A 15,562-nucleotide genomic window follows, 5' to 3' on the forward strand; every position below is an offset into this window, starting at 1 on the left:
TAGGATGAGTCCTTGGTTTTTGTTGAGTGAGCCATGTGAAAAAATAAATGGTGCTGGATTCTTTAATCCAACAAGAATGAGTTTTTTATGGCACTTGTGACATAGTAAAGATTATTACACACACATTCACAAGAATAAAGAATAATAATTTTTATTATTGCAAATAATTTGGCCAGAAATTAAAGGACTATCATCAATGCATCAATTCCTAATGATAAGATGCATAAGAATAATACATAGATAAAATGTAGCTATTATAAATAGTTTTAATGGAACATGTGTACTAGACATATTTATGAAAAACTTTCATGGCTCACACATGTAAAAAAATATAGATTTTTATTCAAAAACTCCAATGTATTTCATCCAATGTAACATGGACATCATCATCAGTGAGACAAACCGGTAATTCAAAGTACATTCCTCTGAACCCTCATAGTATAATCCTGTTACTTCAGTTGCAACTGAGACATGAGCTAGAATCATAAAAAATTCTCTGAGTCATGTGGTAAATGTAGTTACTGGTCAGCCTCCCTTTTCACAGATGATGTCCATGTTATGTTGGATGAAATATATTGGAGCTTTTGGGGGAAAAAAATTATTTTTACATGTATAAGCCATGAAATCTCTATAAATATATCTGGTACACATGTTCCATTAAAACAATTTATAATAGTTGCATCTTATGAATCACTGCTGATGGTAATGAAAATTTCTCTCATAAACCATATACAGACAGATTTTGGTTCTAATTTTATATTCCTTATAAAATTTTAATATTTTTCAATGAAAGTGTTATGTTTTATAGTTAAAAAAACAACTGATTTCTTATTGCAGTTTTAGAATTAAAAATATGTTTTTTTCCCTCAAATCTGAGTTCAGATCCCATCCAGAGCAGAAGGAACGCTAATAGGGCTTTTTAGTTGAAGGTGAATTAACCAGAGTCATGTTAATTTGGCAAGGTTTTCTTTTCTATAAACTCAGGTGTTGCATCTCACAAAACAGATAAATCAGCCAATGAATACTTGCTGTGATAGACACAGCAGAACTATTCTACATAGAAGTAGAATTAACTGCCCTGTACTAATTAACTTTAGTAATTTAGCTTTGATATTAGACGTTGTAGCTCAGCTGGTTTTGATCATGCCTCTGTGTTGAAGGAACTGAATTCACATCCCATGTAGGTTGTGAAGAAACTTTATCAAGACTTTTCAAGTGAAGATAAGTTAGCCAGTCTCATATGGACGTTTGGGAGTTTTTCCTCTGAGAAACTCAGGTTTTTCATCCTGCATATAGGTAAGCTGGGTAAGGAGAACATGCAATTTATATATACAGTGTATACTTACAGGCTTAGAGCCTTATCCTGGAATCATAGTCACAAAATCCAAGGACACTTCAGATGGTTATAGGTACTTGGGGCCCATTAAGAACCATATAAAAAAAAGAAATTCACTTTGACAGACCATTCACTAATGTATTTAGGGAAGTCAAGGCTAATTAAAATACTCTATACATGTTCAATATAGCAAGTCCATAAGAACCAAAGAACCAGTTTATTGTGGTAGTATACAAAGTCTTCTAGAGTGAATTTTGTGAGAGGAGTGGAAATAATTATAATTTTTATCTGACTTGTTGAAAAAACTTTCAACTCCTTTCACTTCAACATTATTATTATTATATATATATATATATAATAATAATAATGTTGAAATATCAAAACCAAAATATCAAATGATGGTACAACATGAAAAATTTCATACCGGCGCCTGGAAACCTAGACAAACAGCGAACAGTCAGCTATTGCAACAAATCTCAAAAACACACCCCAACTCAACATCACCAGAGATCAAGATCGATACTATCAACATAAGAAGCCTGAATGGCAAAGAAATGGAGCTATGAGGAATTAGATAAGTATCAGATCGACATAATAGAGGTGACTGAAACAAGAAAGAAAGAAACTGGTGAGATCTTTCTGAGCAATAAATACAAAATGTTATATTCAAGCAATGGCAGTCAAGGAAAAGGAGTGGCAGCTATAGTATTCAACACTAAATATGAGGCTAATCTACTTGAATGGCAGGCAGTCTCAAGTAGAGTGATCTGGACAAATATGACAATGGGGAACTTGACAATGAGACTTATTTGTGCCTAGGGTCCCACAGAAGGTTCCACTAAAGTAGAAGTGGAGGAATTTTTTTTTTTTTTTAGGATTAACAGAAAGCAACTGACACAATGAAAAAGGAAAAGGGGTCCTTGTTGGGGATCTAAATAGCAGAAAAGAGCAAAGCTAATAATAATGGCAAATACCTGTTGGATTTTTCCCCAGGACATGGACTGGTTATTACTAACACCATGTTCCAACATAAAAATGTGCACAAATTCACATGGAGAGAAGAGGCAAGGAATAAGAAAAGTCTCATTGACAATCTATTGTTGATAGTGATATTTTCTCCCTGGTGCAGGACACCAGAGCATACAGAGGATTTGAAATTGGAAGCGATCACTATTTAGTCTTGAGCAGGATAAAATTGAATTTCATATTGAAAAGAAGAACATCTAAGAAAGTTTTAAAGCGAATAAAAGTTGAGCAGCTCTCAGATGTGAACTGTAGACTAAAATACACAAAGATTATTGAAGAAAAATTGAAAGCATTTGAGAACAGGAACTAAACCTTGAAGAAAACCCTGATTAATTCATCCAGAGAGGCATGTGGTGAGATTGTTTGCAAGGATAGAAAAATCAGAACTCCATGGTGGACACAGGAAGTTAAAGAGGCAGTGAAGGAAAAGAAGAAATCATATCAAAAGTTCCTGGCTAATAAGTCAGCATTTGCTCTTAGAGAATACAGAGACAAATGTAAGAAAGTGAAACATTGTGTAAAACTAGCTAAACAAAAGTCATGCGAGGACTTTGGCAAGAACATAGAAAATAAATATCAAGAAGGGGATACGATATTCTGGAGGTTGTTGAAGAAGCTTAGAAATGGAGGGAAGAGGGCTATAAAAGGAGTTAGAGATGATAAAGGTGACATGAAAACAGGAGAAAAAAAGATATCCTTGAAGTATGGAGTAATTACTTCGAAAAATTGCTTAATGAAACAAGCAGTGACAGCACAGTGGTAAAAAACATGCAACAGGCATACAGTGAGGAATACATATCCATACTTGAAGTAGAAAAAGCCATTAAAGGCTTGAAATGTGGAAAGGCAGCAGGAGTAGATGATATTCGACCAGAAATGCTGAACTATGGTAGTATAAAAGTCTTACAGTGGCTGCACTGCATAGTTCAGAAATCCTGGACAGAGGGACGAATTCCCGATGATTGGAGTAGAGCTCTCATAGTGCCCATATATAAAAAGGGAAATAAAACTGAATGTGAGAATTACAGAGGTATTTCCCTACTGGGTGTTCCTGGCAAGATCTATGCAAGTATACTTGAGAAACTGTTGAGAAGAATTGTGGAAGAAAAGCTTGGTGAAGAACAAGCTGAATTCTGGGCAAATAGAGGCTGTCAGGATTAGATCTTCACTTTACAACAAATAGTGGAGAAATCATGGGAATATAACAAAGATCTCTATTTGAGTTTTGTAGATCTGGAAAACACATATGATAAGGTGCCAAGAGAGAAGCTATTCCATATGCTACAGTTATATGGTGTCAATGGGGCATTATATTAAGCAATACTTTAGTCTTTATTTGAGTTGTAAGTCGGCAGTTAGAATTGAAGGAAGTACAGGAAGATGGTTTAATGTTAAATCTGGTGTGAGACAAGGATGTACATTATCCCCTCTGTTATTCATTATCTATATGGATCACATTATGAAGGTATTAAACATGATATCAAAATTGGAGATGTTAATGTCAGCTCTTTGCTTTATGCGGATGATGTTATACTTCTAAATAAATCCGCTACAAGTCTGCAAGATTCTCTGACTAAATTGAATAGCTGTTGTAATAGACATGGTATGAAGGTCAGCAATAAAAAGACAAAGACAATGAAAATAGGTAGAATCATTGAAAACGTCAACTGTGTTATGAACGGGGAACCTGTGGAACAAGTAAAACGTTTCAGCTACTTAGGCATGATTTTTAGTGAAGATGGTAAATTAAATATGGAAATAGACAACAGAATCAACAAAGCTGGTATGATAGGAAGTCAATTGAATAAATTCATATGGAATAAGAGAGAAATTAGTCGGAACACTAAATTAGCTGTATACAAGACAATATTCAAACCAGTTTAAACTTATGGATCTGAGAGCTGGGTCAGAAGTAAAACACTTGACCAAAGACTAGAGACCGCAGATATGAGAGTCCTGAGAAAGATTAGAGGCATGAACAGATGGCATCAATGGCAATATCATATTAAAAACGAGGATATTAGGAAATAACTTGACATTGTTGGCATACAGGAGTGCATTAGCAGAGCTAATCTCAGGTTGTATGGTCACTTAAACAGAATGGGCGAGGAAAGATTAGCAAAACAAGTTTTCCCTGTCAGGTTGGCAGGAAAACGACCCAGAGGAAGACCAAGATATAGCTGGATTGATATGGTACAATGTGCCTTAGATGATAGAAATATAAGATCTGATAATGATAATATTGGAGTCTTGGCAAGTAATAGACTGATTTGCAGGAAAATTGTAGATAGGAAGTTAGTAATGATGTAAATTTTTCATGTAGTACTATCATATCCTGTACACCCCTTGAGGGTACATATCAGGAATTTGATGATGATGATTGTATTTTTAATTCTGACCTTCATACCATAACTATTACAACAGTTATTCAATTTAGTCAGAGAATCTTGCAGACTTGTAGTGGATTTATTTAGAAGTATAACATCATCTGTATTAAGCAAAGAGCTGACATTAACAATTTTGATATATCAGGTTTAATACCACTTTCCTTCATAATGCAATCCATATAGATAATGAATAACAGAGAAGATAATGTACATCCTTAAGATTAAACCATCTTCCCATACTTCCTTCAGTTCTAACTGCTGACTTACTAAGTACTGCTTCATATAATGCCCCATTGAAACCATATAATTGTAGCATTTCGAATAGCTTCTCTCTTGGCACCTTGTCATATGCCTTTTCCAGATCTACAAAACTTAGATAGAGAACTTGTTATATTCCCATGATTTCTCAACTATCTGTCATAAAGTGAAAATCAGATCTGACAGCCTCTATTTGGCCTTAATCCAGCTTGTTCATCAAGCTTCTCTTTCACAATCCTTCTCAATCGTTTCTCAAGTATACTTGCATAATTCTTACCAGGAATATCCAGTAAAGAAATATTTCTGTAATTCTCACATTGTTTTATTTCCCTTTTTATATATGGGTACTATGAGAGCTCTACTCCAATCATCCGGAATTCATCCCTCATTACAGGTCTTCTGAACTGAGCAGCCACTGTAAGACTTTTATACTTCCATACTTGAGCATTTCTGATCGAATATCATCTACTCCTGCTGCCTTTCTACATTTCAGACTATTGGTCGCTTTTTCTACTTCAAGTATGGATGTATTCCTGACTGCATACCTGGTCAGTGTTTTTTACCACTGTGCTGTCATCACTGCTTGTTCCATTTAGCAATTTTTCAAAGTAATTACTCCATACTTCAAGGATATCTTTTTCTCCTGTTTTCATGTCACCTTTATCATCTCTAATTCCTTTTACAGCACCCTTTCCTCCACTTCTGAGCTTCTTTAACAATCTCCAGAATATCTTTCCACCTTCTTGATATTTATTTGCTATAATCATGCAGAGGTTTCTGTGGTTATTTATTTGCTATGTTCTTACAAAGTCTTCCCACGACTTTTGTGTAGCTGGTTTTACACAGTCTTGAGCTTTCTTACATTTGTCTCTGTATTCTCTAAGAGCACAAGCTGACTTATTTGCCCAGAACTTTTGATATCCTTTCTTCTTTTCCTTTACTGCCTCTTTAACTTCCTGTGACCACCACGGAGTTCTGATTTTTCTATCCTTACTGACAACCTCACGACATGCCTCTCTGGCTGAATCAATCAGTGTTTTCTTCAGGGCTTGCCATTGAATCTCAAAAGTTTGGTTCCTGTTCTCAAACTCTTTCATTTTTTTCTTGAATAATATTTGTGTATTTTAGTTTACAGTTCACATCTGAGAGCTGCTCGACTTTTATTCGCTTTTAAACTTTTTTACATGTTATTCTTTTCAATATAGGCACAAATAAGTTCCCCATTCTCATATTTGTCCACATCACTTTACTTGAGACTGCCTGCCATTCAAGAAGATTAGCCTCATACTTAGTGTTGAATACTATGGCTACTCCTTCTTTTCCTTGATTGTCATTGCCTGAATATAACATTTTACATTTATTGCTCAGAAAGATCTCACCAGTTTTTGCCTTTTTTGTTTTAGTCACCCCTATTAAGTAGCTGACTTTTCGCTGTTTTCCCTAGTTTTCTGGTGAAAACAATGGGGGCCTTGTTTAACCGGGCGACGCTCCAGTCAGCATGAAATTCTGTCATGTTATACCTTTTTTTTTTTTTTTTTTGGTTTAAGCCAATAAGAGTATAATTTGGTCGGCTAAATCCTAAATTTCCAGCCCATCCTCGTTCGCTTAGTATCCAGGTAGATACCTAACAGGGTGCACCACGAGAAGATGAGGATTGGACAAGAGGTTAGAAGCCCTGATCGGTTCTCCGCATTCCTTTAGAGGCTAAGTGGAGGTCTCCTCTCAGTTATATAGCTTTGACCCTTAAGCATCCCTGAGATTGCCATTTAAAAATAATATATAAAAAAAAAAGCCTCAAAGCCATTACCAGCATTGTATTCTTGAATCTGCACACTGAACAGTCACAATTCATTGGTTTATATTTTATTCCTGAAAAATACAGTGAGTTTCCACTAATACTGAAGTACTCTACTTAGTTTTAATATAATTATAATATTATAAACAATCTAGCATTTAGTTTAATATTCTCATTTTTTCTATATCATTAAATAGTTCAAGTGAAAAGGATGCTATTGTAAATAAGAAAACACCTCAGGCTACAATAATTACAAAGTCATCTCTAAAAAAAGTTCCAGGAACTCCGATTAAAAAGTCTAAAATTCTAGATATATCCAAAGATCATATTAACAATATAACTGAATATCATCAATTCCAGATGCATTTAGAACATAATTATTTTGATCAATATACCAAGGCTGATTCCAAGACAGTTATTGAAATGTAAGTAATTTCAGTGCATCTGTTTTTCTTGTATAGTTTAAAATAATAAATAAAATGCAAATATATATTAGTGCTGTTAAAATACAAACTTTTCATATCACCTAGGCTATTTTGATGAGATGTTTGCATTATCCCCCCTTTTTTTGTCAAGTGTGTTTCCATATCTCATTTGGAGTATTATATTCCTTTGGTGTGAAAGAGCCAAGTTCAGATTTCATCTAGAACATGAGAAACATGAGTTGTTGTTTTTTTTTTAATCTGAAAGAGGCTAGCTAGCATATAGCGATAGCAGACTTTTTTCCTTTCTTTCTCAAACACTCAGTTATGATTCATTCCAAACAGAGAACTTACACAATTGAAAGATATAACATGCTTGCCTCCTGGCTTCATCATAATCATGAGAGAAAATCACAATTTTTCATATTATATTATAAAGAAGAGTAGTGAAAAAACATGAAATAAGTTATTTCAACACACAAAAGCTCTCTAATTCAAATTCAGAATAACCAGATAACATATATTATGAATATTAAGCATAGAATTAATCAATCAATGCAAACTTCTGTTTGTTTGTTTTTTCTTAACATCAAAAGATTTTTATTCAGCTTACTCAAAGTTTAGTTTGCTTGTTGAACAGAGTAAGCTTCAAACTTATGAAGAGTTTAGCAACACTTGGAATTAGTGTTTAGAAGTGCTCTGAGAGAATACAGAGAAAAATGTAAGAATATGAAGTACTGTGTAAAACTAGCTAAACAAACGTCCTAGTAAGAACTTTGGTAAAATAAACATCTGAAAGGTGGCAAAATATTCTGGAGACTATTGAAAAAGCTTAGAAATGGAGGAAAGAGTACTGCAGATAAAGATATTCTGAATGATTGCTATAAACAAGCAGTGATGGCATGATGGTAGAAAACATTCAAGAGGAATTCAATCAGGAGTACATATTGATACTTGAGATAGTAAAAGCATAAAAACAAGAAATGTGGAAGCCAGTTGGAACAAATTATATTCAACTAGGAATGCTCAAATATGGAGGTATTATAATGTTTTACAGTGGCTACACTGCATAATTCAGAAGGCAGAGGGACAAATCGAAGTACAGCTAAAACAGTGCTCATCTAATTAAAAAAAAGGAAAATAAAATTGGGTGTGAGAATTACCGCCTTACCAAGTGTTCCTAGCAAGACTAAGAAAAATTTTGGAAGGGAAACTTGGAGAAAAACAAGCTATGTTTGGGCCAAATAGAGGTGGTCAGGATCAGATTTTCACTCTAAGACAAATAGTTGAAAAATCATGGGGATATGACAGAGATCTGGTACCTTAAGTTTTGTAGATCTGGAAAAGGCATATGACAAGTTGCCAAGAGAAAAACTGTTCAAAACGCTAAAATTATATGGCATAAATAGAAGATTTTATCAAGCAATATATATCTGGTACCTTAAGTTTTGTAGATCTGGAAAAGGCATATGACAAGTTGCCAAGAGAAAAACTGTTCAAAACGCTAAAATTATATGGCATAAATAGAAGATTTTATCAAGCAATGTATAAGTCTATATTTGAATTGTAAGTTAGAATTGATGGAGATACAAAAAGATGGTTTGTTGTTAAATCAGGTGTTAGAAGACAAGGATGCATATTATCTCCACTGTTATTCGTCATCTATATGGATCTTTATGAAAGAGGAAAGTTAAACCAGGTATCAAAATTGGAGATGTTAATCTCAGCTCTTTACTTCATGCAGATGATGCTATCCTTCTAAATAAATCCAATCCAAGTCTGCAGGATTCCCTAACTAATTTACTAACTGCTGTAATAAATTTGGTGTGAAAATCAGCAATAAAAAGATATAGGCTATGAAAATAAGCAGGAATATTGAAAACTTCAACTGAATAGAGAACCTAGAGCAAGTAATGCACTTCAGCCATTTTGGCACAATTTTAGTGAAGATTGGAAATTAAATATGGAAATAGATATTATTAAAAAAAGCTAGTATGGTAGGAAGTCAAATGAACAAATTTATATGGAATAAGAGAGAAATTAGTCAAAGCACTAAACTAGCAAGATATCTAAGACTGAGTTGGAAATAAAGTACTTGATCAAAGACTGAAGACTACAGATACGAAAGTTCTGAGAAAGATTAGGGGAGTGAACAGAAAGCATCACTGGCAGAAACATATTAAAAACAAGGGGATTAGGAAGGAATTAAACATTATTGGAATTTAGGAATGTGTGTGAGAAGAGCTTATCTCAGGTTATGGTCACTTAAACAGAATGACCATTCCAAGGGTACATATCAGGAATTTGTTGATTATGATGACATTCTTTTCTAATTCTAATATTCATAATCAGTTCTTGTTATATACTCTCTGCAGGGGAAGGGGGGGGGGTATAGGACATTATAATGGTACACAAAGAAAAGGGAGATTGTTTGAATTTAAACGTGAAATGGAGAAGAAAGATGATCTCCCTCCAAGTAATTAAACTATATGAAATTAACTTTCATACATAAATAATCAGGTCAGGATAGTGATAGACGCAGCAGATGGGCCACAACAAAGAGCGAGGAAATCTTGAGTCAGAGCAAATTGTATAGAGGAGATGGCTGCTGTTAATTGAGATTGTGGTCAAAGCAACTAAGGATATGAGGCTAGTATATTATGTTTATTAATGCATTCTGCTGGCTGGTTTGCAGAAGGAAATACTCTGCAACTTCCATGTGAGACTGGCTAACTCACCTTCCATTGAAAAATCCTTAAAGGTTCTTCATATTCTGGATAGGATTTGAATCCAGGCTTTCCATCCAAAAGGCAATCATTGATATCTCATATAAAGGAGATCAGAGGTTTAGCAATATTTGACATCCCATGCCAGAAGCACATGTTTTGCCTCTCTCTCATTAAAGACATTATGTATAGTTAAGGTTCATTAAGGGTCAGGTTTTGGATCTGTCAGTGGTAACATCATTAATGTCTTTGGCCCCCAGATGTTGATGAAGTGAGTTTTTTTTTGCATATAAGTTTGTAGTAGTAGTTTATTTTATTTATTTATTTTTTTAATTTAGAGGTGTATTTTCGATAATTTTTTGCAAGGGATTTTTTTTTATTGCAGTATACCATTATTATAGTTGACAACTCACAGAACATGGACATGCAATAAGAATGAATGCTTTTGGACAAGATTTTCATAAAGTGAGTGCCTGTACTACTGTCCAAGCAGAGCAGCATCTTCTGCATGACAGCTGGTCAGGAAACCTCCTTTTGTATTACTATTAAGTTTGGTCCTATGAACTATCTAGTAGTTGGCCTGCAGAACTAGCTTTCCTAGTTAATTACATGTTGAGCATGCATGACCATCATCTACACCAGTTGAAGAGGAAACATGGAAATAACCACTTCAACCTCTAATAAGCAGGGTGGTAGTATTTTACCAGGTGATGAAAGTAATCTAGCACCTAGAGGTCTAGTTGCCATTTTTTCCAGCCAGGAAATATATTTTCAGATGATAAGATTTGATCCCCTAGTTTTCATGGTGATAAAGATATATTAGAAAGGGTCCAAAGAAGACTGACTAAAGTGGTAACTGGTTTCTGGGATATAAAGGCAGATTGAGGAAATGCAGCTTGCAAACTATGTGAATAGGATGAAGAGAGGGATATGACTGAGACATTTAAGTTGATAAAGAGTCATTACCAGGTTAATGTGGAAGAAGTTTTTCATAGAATGGAAAGGGATAGAACGAGAAGGCATCCCTGATACTGTATAAAGAGGATGTCAGCAGGGAAATAAGGAGCGTGGTCTTTGCATGAAGTGACATTGTGTGAATGCAGATACAATGAATGAGTTTAATGCATGGTTTGATGGGCTTTGTGTATAATAGTGTATACCTCCTACAGCAAGTTAACTCTATGGAGGTCTGGTGTATAATATGCTTATAAAGCAGCAATACTTTTTCTAGCAGTGTCTTATTTGTAGAAACAGGCCATATCACAGATAGGCAGAGTTGACTTGGCTGTGAGAAGATATATATCGTTCAACACCAGCACATTTTTACTTGTTCTAAATATAATTCTATTTTATGCATAATGCAATTTTTAGGTAAGTTTCATAAAATTTATGCCCATTAACTTAATTTTAACCTCTGTATGCAAGCTGCTCCTACATTCCAACAGGATTTTATTGAAATTCAGTATCTGAATCCTTACAAAAATTTGTCAGGCTATGTCAGATTTGTTTCAATTGGAGCAGTTGTAAAAGCAAAATGTTTTGAAATTATATATAACATTAACTACTGTGGCTGGATAAAATTTGATATTTAGGACGTGAACATAGGTCGACATTTTGTAAACTGTACTGACTTGTTACTCAGATTTTTACACAAGGCACAATCATTTGATAGAGCTCTCTGAATATCATAAATATGTCACATGCATATTTATAGTATTCAAAGTTTTTCCAAATACAATGGAAATTTCAGGAGAGACATTTATGGAAATAACATTGAACAAATTCTTGTGGAGTGCTTAAGGGTCAAAGCTATATAACTGAGAGGAGACCTCCAAATAACCTTTAAAGGAATGCGGAGAACCGACCAGGGCTTCTGACCTAATGTCAGAAGCCCTGGTACAACATGACAAAATTTCATGCCAGCTGGGGCATCACCCGGTTAAACAAGGCCCCCCCACATTTTTTTCGCCAGGGAACCAGGGCGAACAGTGAAAAGTCAGCTACTAGAACAAATCTGAAAGCACAACTCAACATCACCAGAGTTAAAGATAGGTACTATTAAGAAGACTGAATGGCAAAGAAATAGAGCTAGCTGAGGAATTAGATAAGTACCAGATTGACATAATAGGGGTGACTGAAACAAAAAAGACAAAAACTGGTGAGATCTTTCTGAACAAAAAATACAAAATGTTATATTTGGGGAATAACAATCAAGGAAAAGAAGGAGTAGCCATAGTATTCAACACAAAATAAGAGGCTAATCTTCTTGAATGATAGGCAGTCTCAAGTAGAGTGATGTGGGCTAATATCAGAATGAAGAATTGGACAATGAGACTTATTTGTGCCTATGGTCCCACAGAAGGTTCTACTAAGGTGAAGTGGAGGAATTTTTTGATGCTTTAGAAAAAGCAACTGACACAATGAAAAAGCAAAAGTTAGTCCTTGTTGGGGATCTAAATAGCAGAGTAGGAAATGATTGTCAGACATACAAAAATATTTTGGGAAAATTTGGAGAAAAGAGCAAAGCTAATAATAATGGCAAATACCTGTTGGATTTTTCCCCAGGACATGGCCTGGTTATTACTAACACCATGTTCCAACATAAAAATGTGCACAAATTCACATGGAGGGAAGAGGCAAGGAATAAGAAAGTCTCATTGACAATCTATTGTTGATAGTGATGTTTTCTCCCTGGTGCAGGACACCAGAGCATACAGAGGATTTGAAATTGGAAGCGATCACTATTTAGTCTTGAGCAGGATAAAATTGAATTTCATATTGAAAAGAAGAACATCTAAGAAAGTTTTAAAGCGAATAAAAGTTGAGCAGCTCTCAGATGTGAAATGTAGACTAAAATATACAAAGATTATTGAAGAAAAATTTAAAGCATTTGAGAACAGGAACCAAACCTTGGAGATTCGGTGGCAAGCCTTGAAGAAAACCCTGATTAATTCAGCCAGAGAGGCATGTGGTGAGATTGTTTGCAAGTATAGAAAAATCAGAACTCCATGGTGCACACAGGAAGTTAAAGAGGCAGTGAAGGAAAAGAAGAAATCATATCAAAAGTTACTGGCAAATAAGTCAGCTTTTGCTCTTAGAGAATACAGAGACAAATGTAAGAAAGCTAAACACTGTGTAAAACTAGCTAAACAAGTCATGAGAGGAATTTGGCAAGAACATAGAAAATAAATATCAAGAAGGTGGTAAGATATTCCGGAGGTTGTTGAAGAAGCTTATAAATGGAGGAAAGAGAACTGTAAAAGGAGTTAGAGATGATAACAGTGACATGAAAATAGGAGAAAAAGATATCCTTGAAGTATGGAGTAATTACTTCAAAAAATTGCTAAATAAAACAAGCAGTGATGGCACAGTGGTTAAAAAACACTCAACAGGCATACAGTCAGGAATACATATCCATACTTGGGTGCTGCTATATACCAGGTGATGGAAAAGATGGTGGTGACAGTATGCACAAGCAAATAGAAGAAATGGGTGGAAGGAGGGTGATTATTATGGGAGATTTCAACTATGGTCGCATTGATTGGAGTGAGGAGAGGACACACGGGAGGAAGGAACTGGATTTTATGCGGTTATTAAGGGATAACTATCTGCGACAGCATGTAATGGAAAATACTAGGGGTCAGAGAGTGCTTGACCTAGTAATTACATCTGAGGATTTGGCTGTAACAAATATGACCACATTGCCACCAATCGGTGAGAGTGATCATAGGGTCTTAACTTGGGAGGTGGCTAAAGGTGTAGAATTTTCAATTAAGACAGGGTACATGTGGAATTATCGGGCTGGAAAGTATGACAAGCTTAGGAGTTTGATTGGTTCAGTGCCATGGCATGTACAACTACAAGGACTAGAAGTTGATAGTGCATGGGAGGTAGTTAAGAAGTGCTTGCATGAAGCAATGGCTGACTGTATACCTAGAGTCCGAATAATAAATCAAGTAGGGGTTAAATGGATGAATAACATCATTAAGCTTGAGTTGCAAAAAAAGAAACAACTATGGAGGGAATTTAAGGAGAAGGGTGACCGGCAGGCACATGAACGGTATAAAGCACAGGCCAGAAGGGTGACGAGTGTGGTAAGAAAAGCAAAAAAGGATTACGAAAGAACATTGGCCATGCAGGCTAAAGAGAATCCTAAACAGTTTTTTAGATATGTAGCAAGTAAAAGGAAAAATGTACATGTCAGATTGATTTTAAAGAATGCCGATGGTAGGGAGGTAACTGAATCAGTTGAGATAGTTGAGTTACTGAGTGAGCACTTTGCAAAAGTATATCATCCAGGTGGTGACATTGCAGAAACGAATAAACCAGTAGATTATACGGGAATTGTGGTTAATGAAGTAGAGGTGAGTAGTCTATTGCATAACCTCAATGTCAATACATCTGTGGGATTGGATGGTATACCAGCTCGTGTTGTACGAGAAGCAGCTAAAGAATTGTCAGCACCCTTGACCATTTTGTTTAATTTGAGTCTCGGGTCTGGGTTAGTCCCGAGCGGGTGGAAAGAGGGGAAAATAGTTCCACTGCATAAAGGTGGTTCCAAGACTGCTGTAGTAAATTACCGACCGATTAGCATATCAGGAATCATTGTCAAGGTCTTAGAGAAAATAGTCAAGAGGAAAATACAAGATTGGATAGAAGAAAATGGGATACTGTATCGGGGACAGCATGGTTTTGTGAAGGGTAGGTCATGCCTCAGTAACTTGCTCACGTATTATAACACAGTGACGGCTGAACTGGATAAGGGTAATGGGTTTACGGTGATTCTACTGGACCTTACCAAGGCCTTTGACAGGATTCCACATGGAATTCTAATCAGTAAATTGCAGCATATGGGAATGGACATAGGGTTGGTGAGATGGATAGGAGGGTGGTTGACGAAGAGATATCAGAGAGTGGTTTACTCGGGAGTAGAGTCCACAAGACGGCCTGTGACTAGTGGTGTGCCACAAGGATCTGTTCTTGGACCACTGCTGTTTAATTTGTTCATAAATGATATAGGAAATGATTTGAGAGGAACAGTTCATTTGTTTGCGGATGATGCGAAGTTGGGTAGGGCAATAGTGAATGCAGATGACGTCAAAATTTTGCAGGATGATTTGGATAGATTGGAGGTCTGGGCTAAGGAGAATGGATGTCAGTTTAATGTGGCAAAATGTAAGGTTATGCATTTTGGGGTGAAAAGATTGGCGGTAGTTTACTGCATTGGTGGAACCGTGCTCCAGGAAATTGATGAGGCACGAGATTTAGGAGTGTTGGTAGATAAGGAATTGAAATTTAGGGGACACATTGCAAAAGTGACCAAAACAGCTCATCAAATCACTTGGTTGCTGAAGAATACGATGACAAGCAGGTTATTGTTCCTCTGTATCGAGCCTTGATAAGACCCCATCTAGACTACTGTGCTCAGATTTGGTCACCTAGGTTTCTTCTTGATGGGGAGGAGGTGGAGAGGATCCAGAGGCGAGTGACCAAGATGATAGCAGGTCTGTGGAATGAACCGTATGAGAACAGGTTGAGGATTTGTGGGTTGCAAAAATTGGTTGATAGGCGGAGGAGGGGAGATATGATTGAGACATTCAAATTACTGAAGG

General features: G+C 35.8%; 1 protein-coding gene across 4 annotated transcripts in view; it reads left to right on the forward strand.

Annotated features, from left to right (window-relative positions):
- Positions 1–15,562, forward strand: part of LOC150101919 (uncharacterized) — a 153,086-nt gene that overhangs the window by 126,415 nt on the left and 11,109 nt on the right. For all 4 annotated transcript variants that reach the window (XM_090400263.1, XM_090400264.1, XM_090400265.1 and 1 more), the window contains one exon: positions 7,000–7,227. In XM_090400263.1, the coding sequence (XP_090256389.1) occupies positions 7,000–7,227 (228 nt within the window). The remainder of the gene's footprint in view (positions 1–6,999; positions 7,228–15,562) is intronic.

This window comes from Typopeltis vanoorti, chromosome 11 (genome assembly GCF_054136105.1).
Source record: "Typopeltis vanoorti isolate ZY-2024b chromosome 11, IOZ_Tvanoo_1.0, whole genome shotgun sequence".
Taxonomy (NCBI): Eukaryota; Metazoa; Arthropoda; class Arachnida; order Uropygi; family Thelyphonidae; genus Typopeltis; species Typopeltis vanoorti.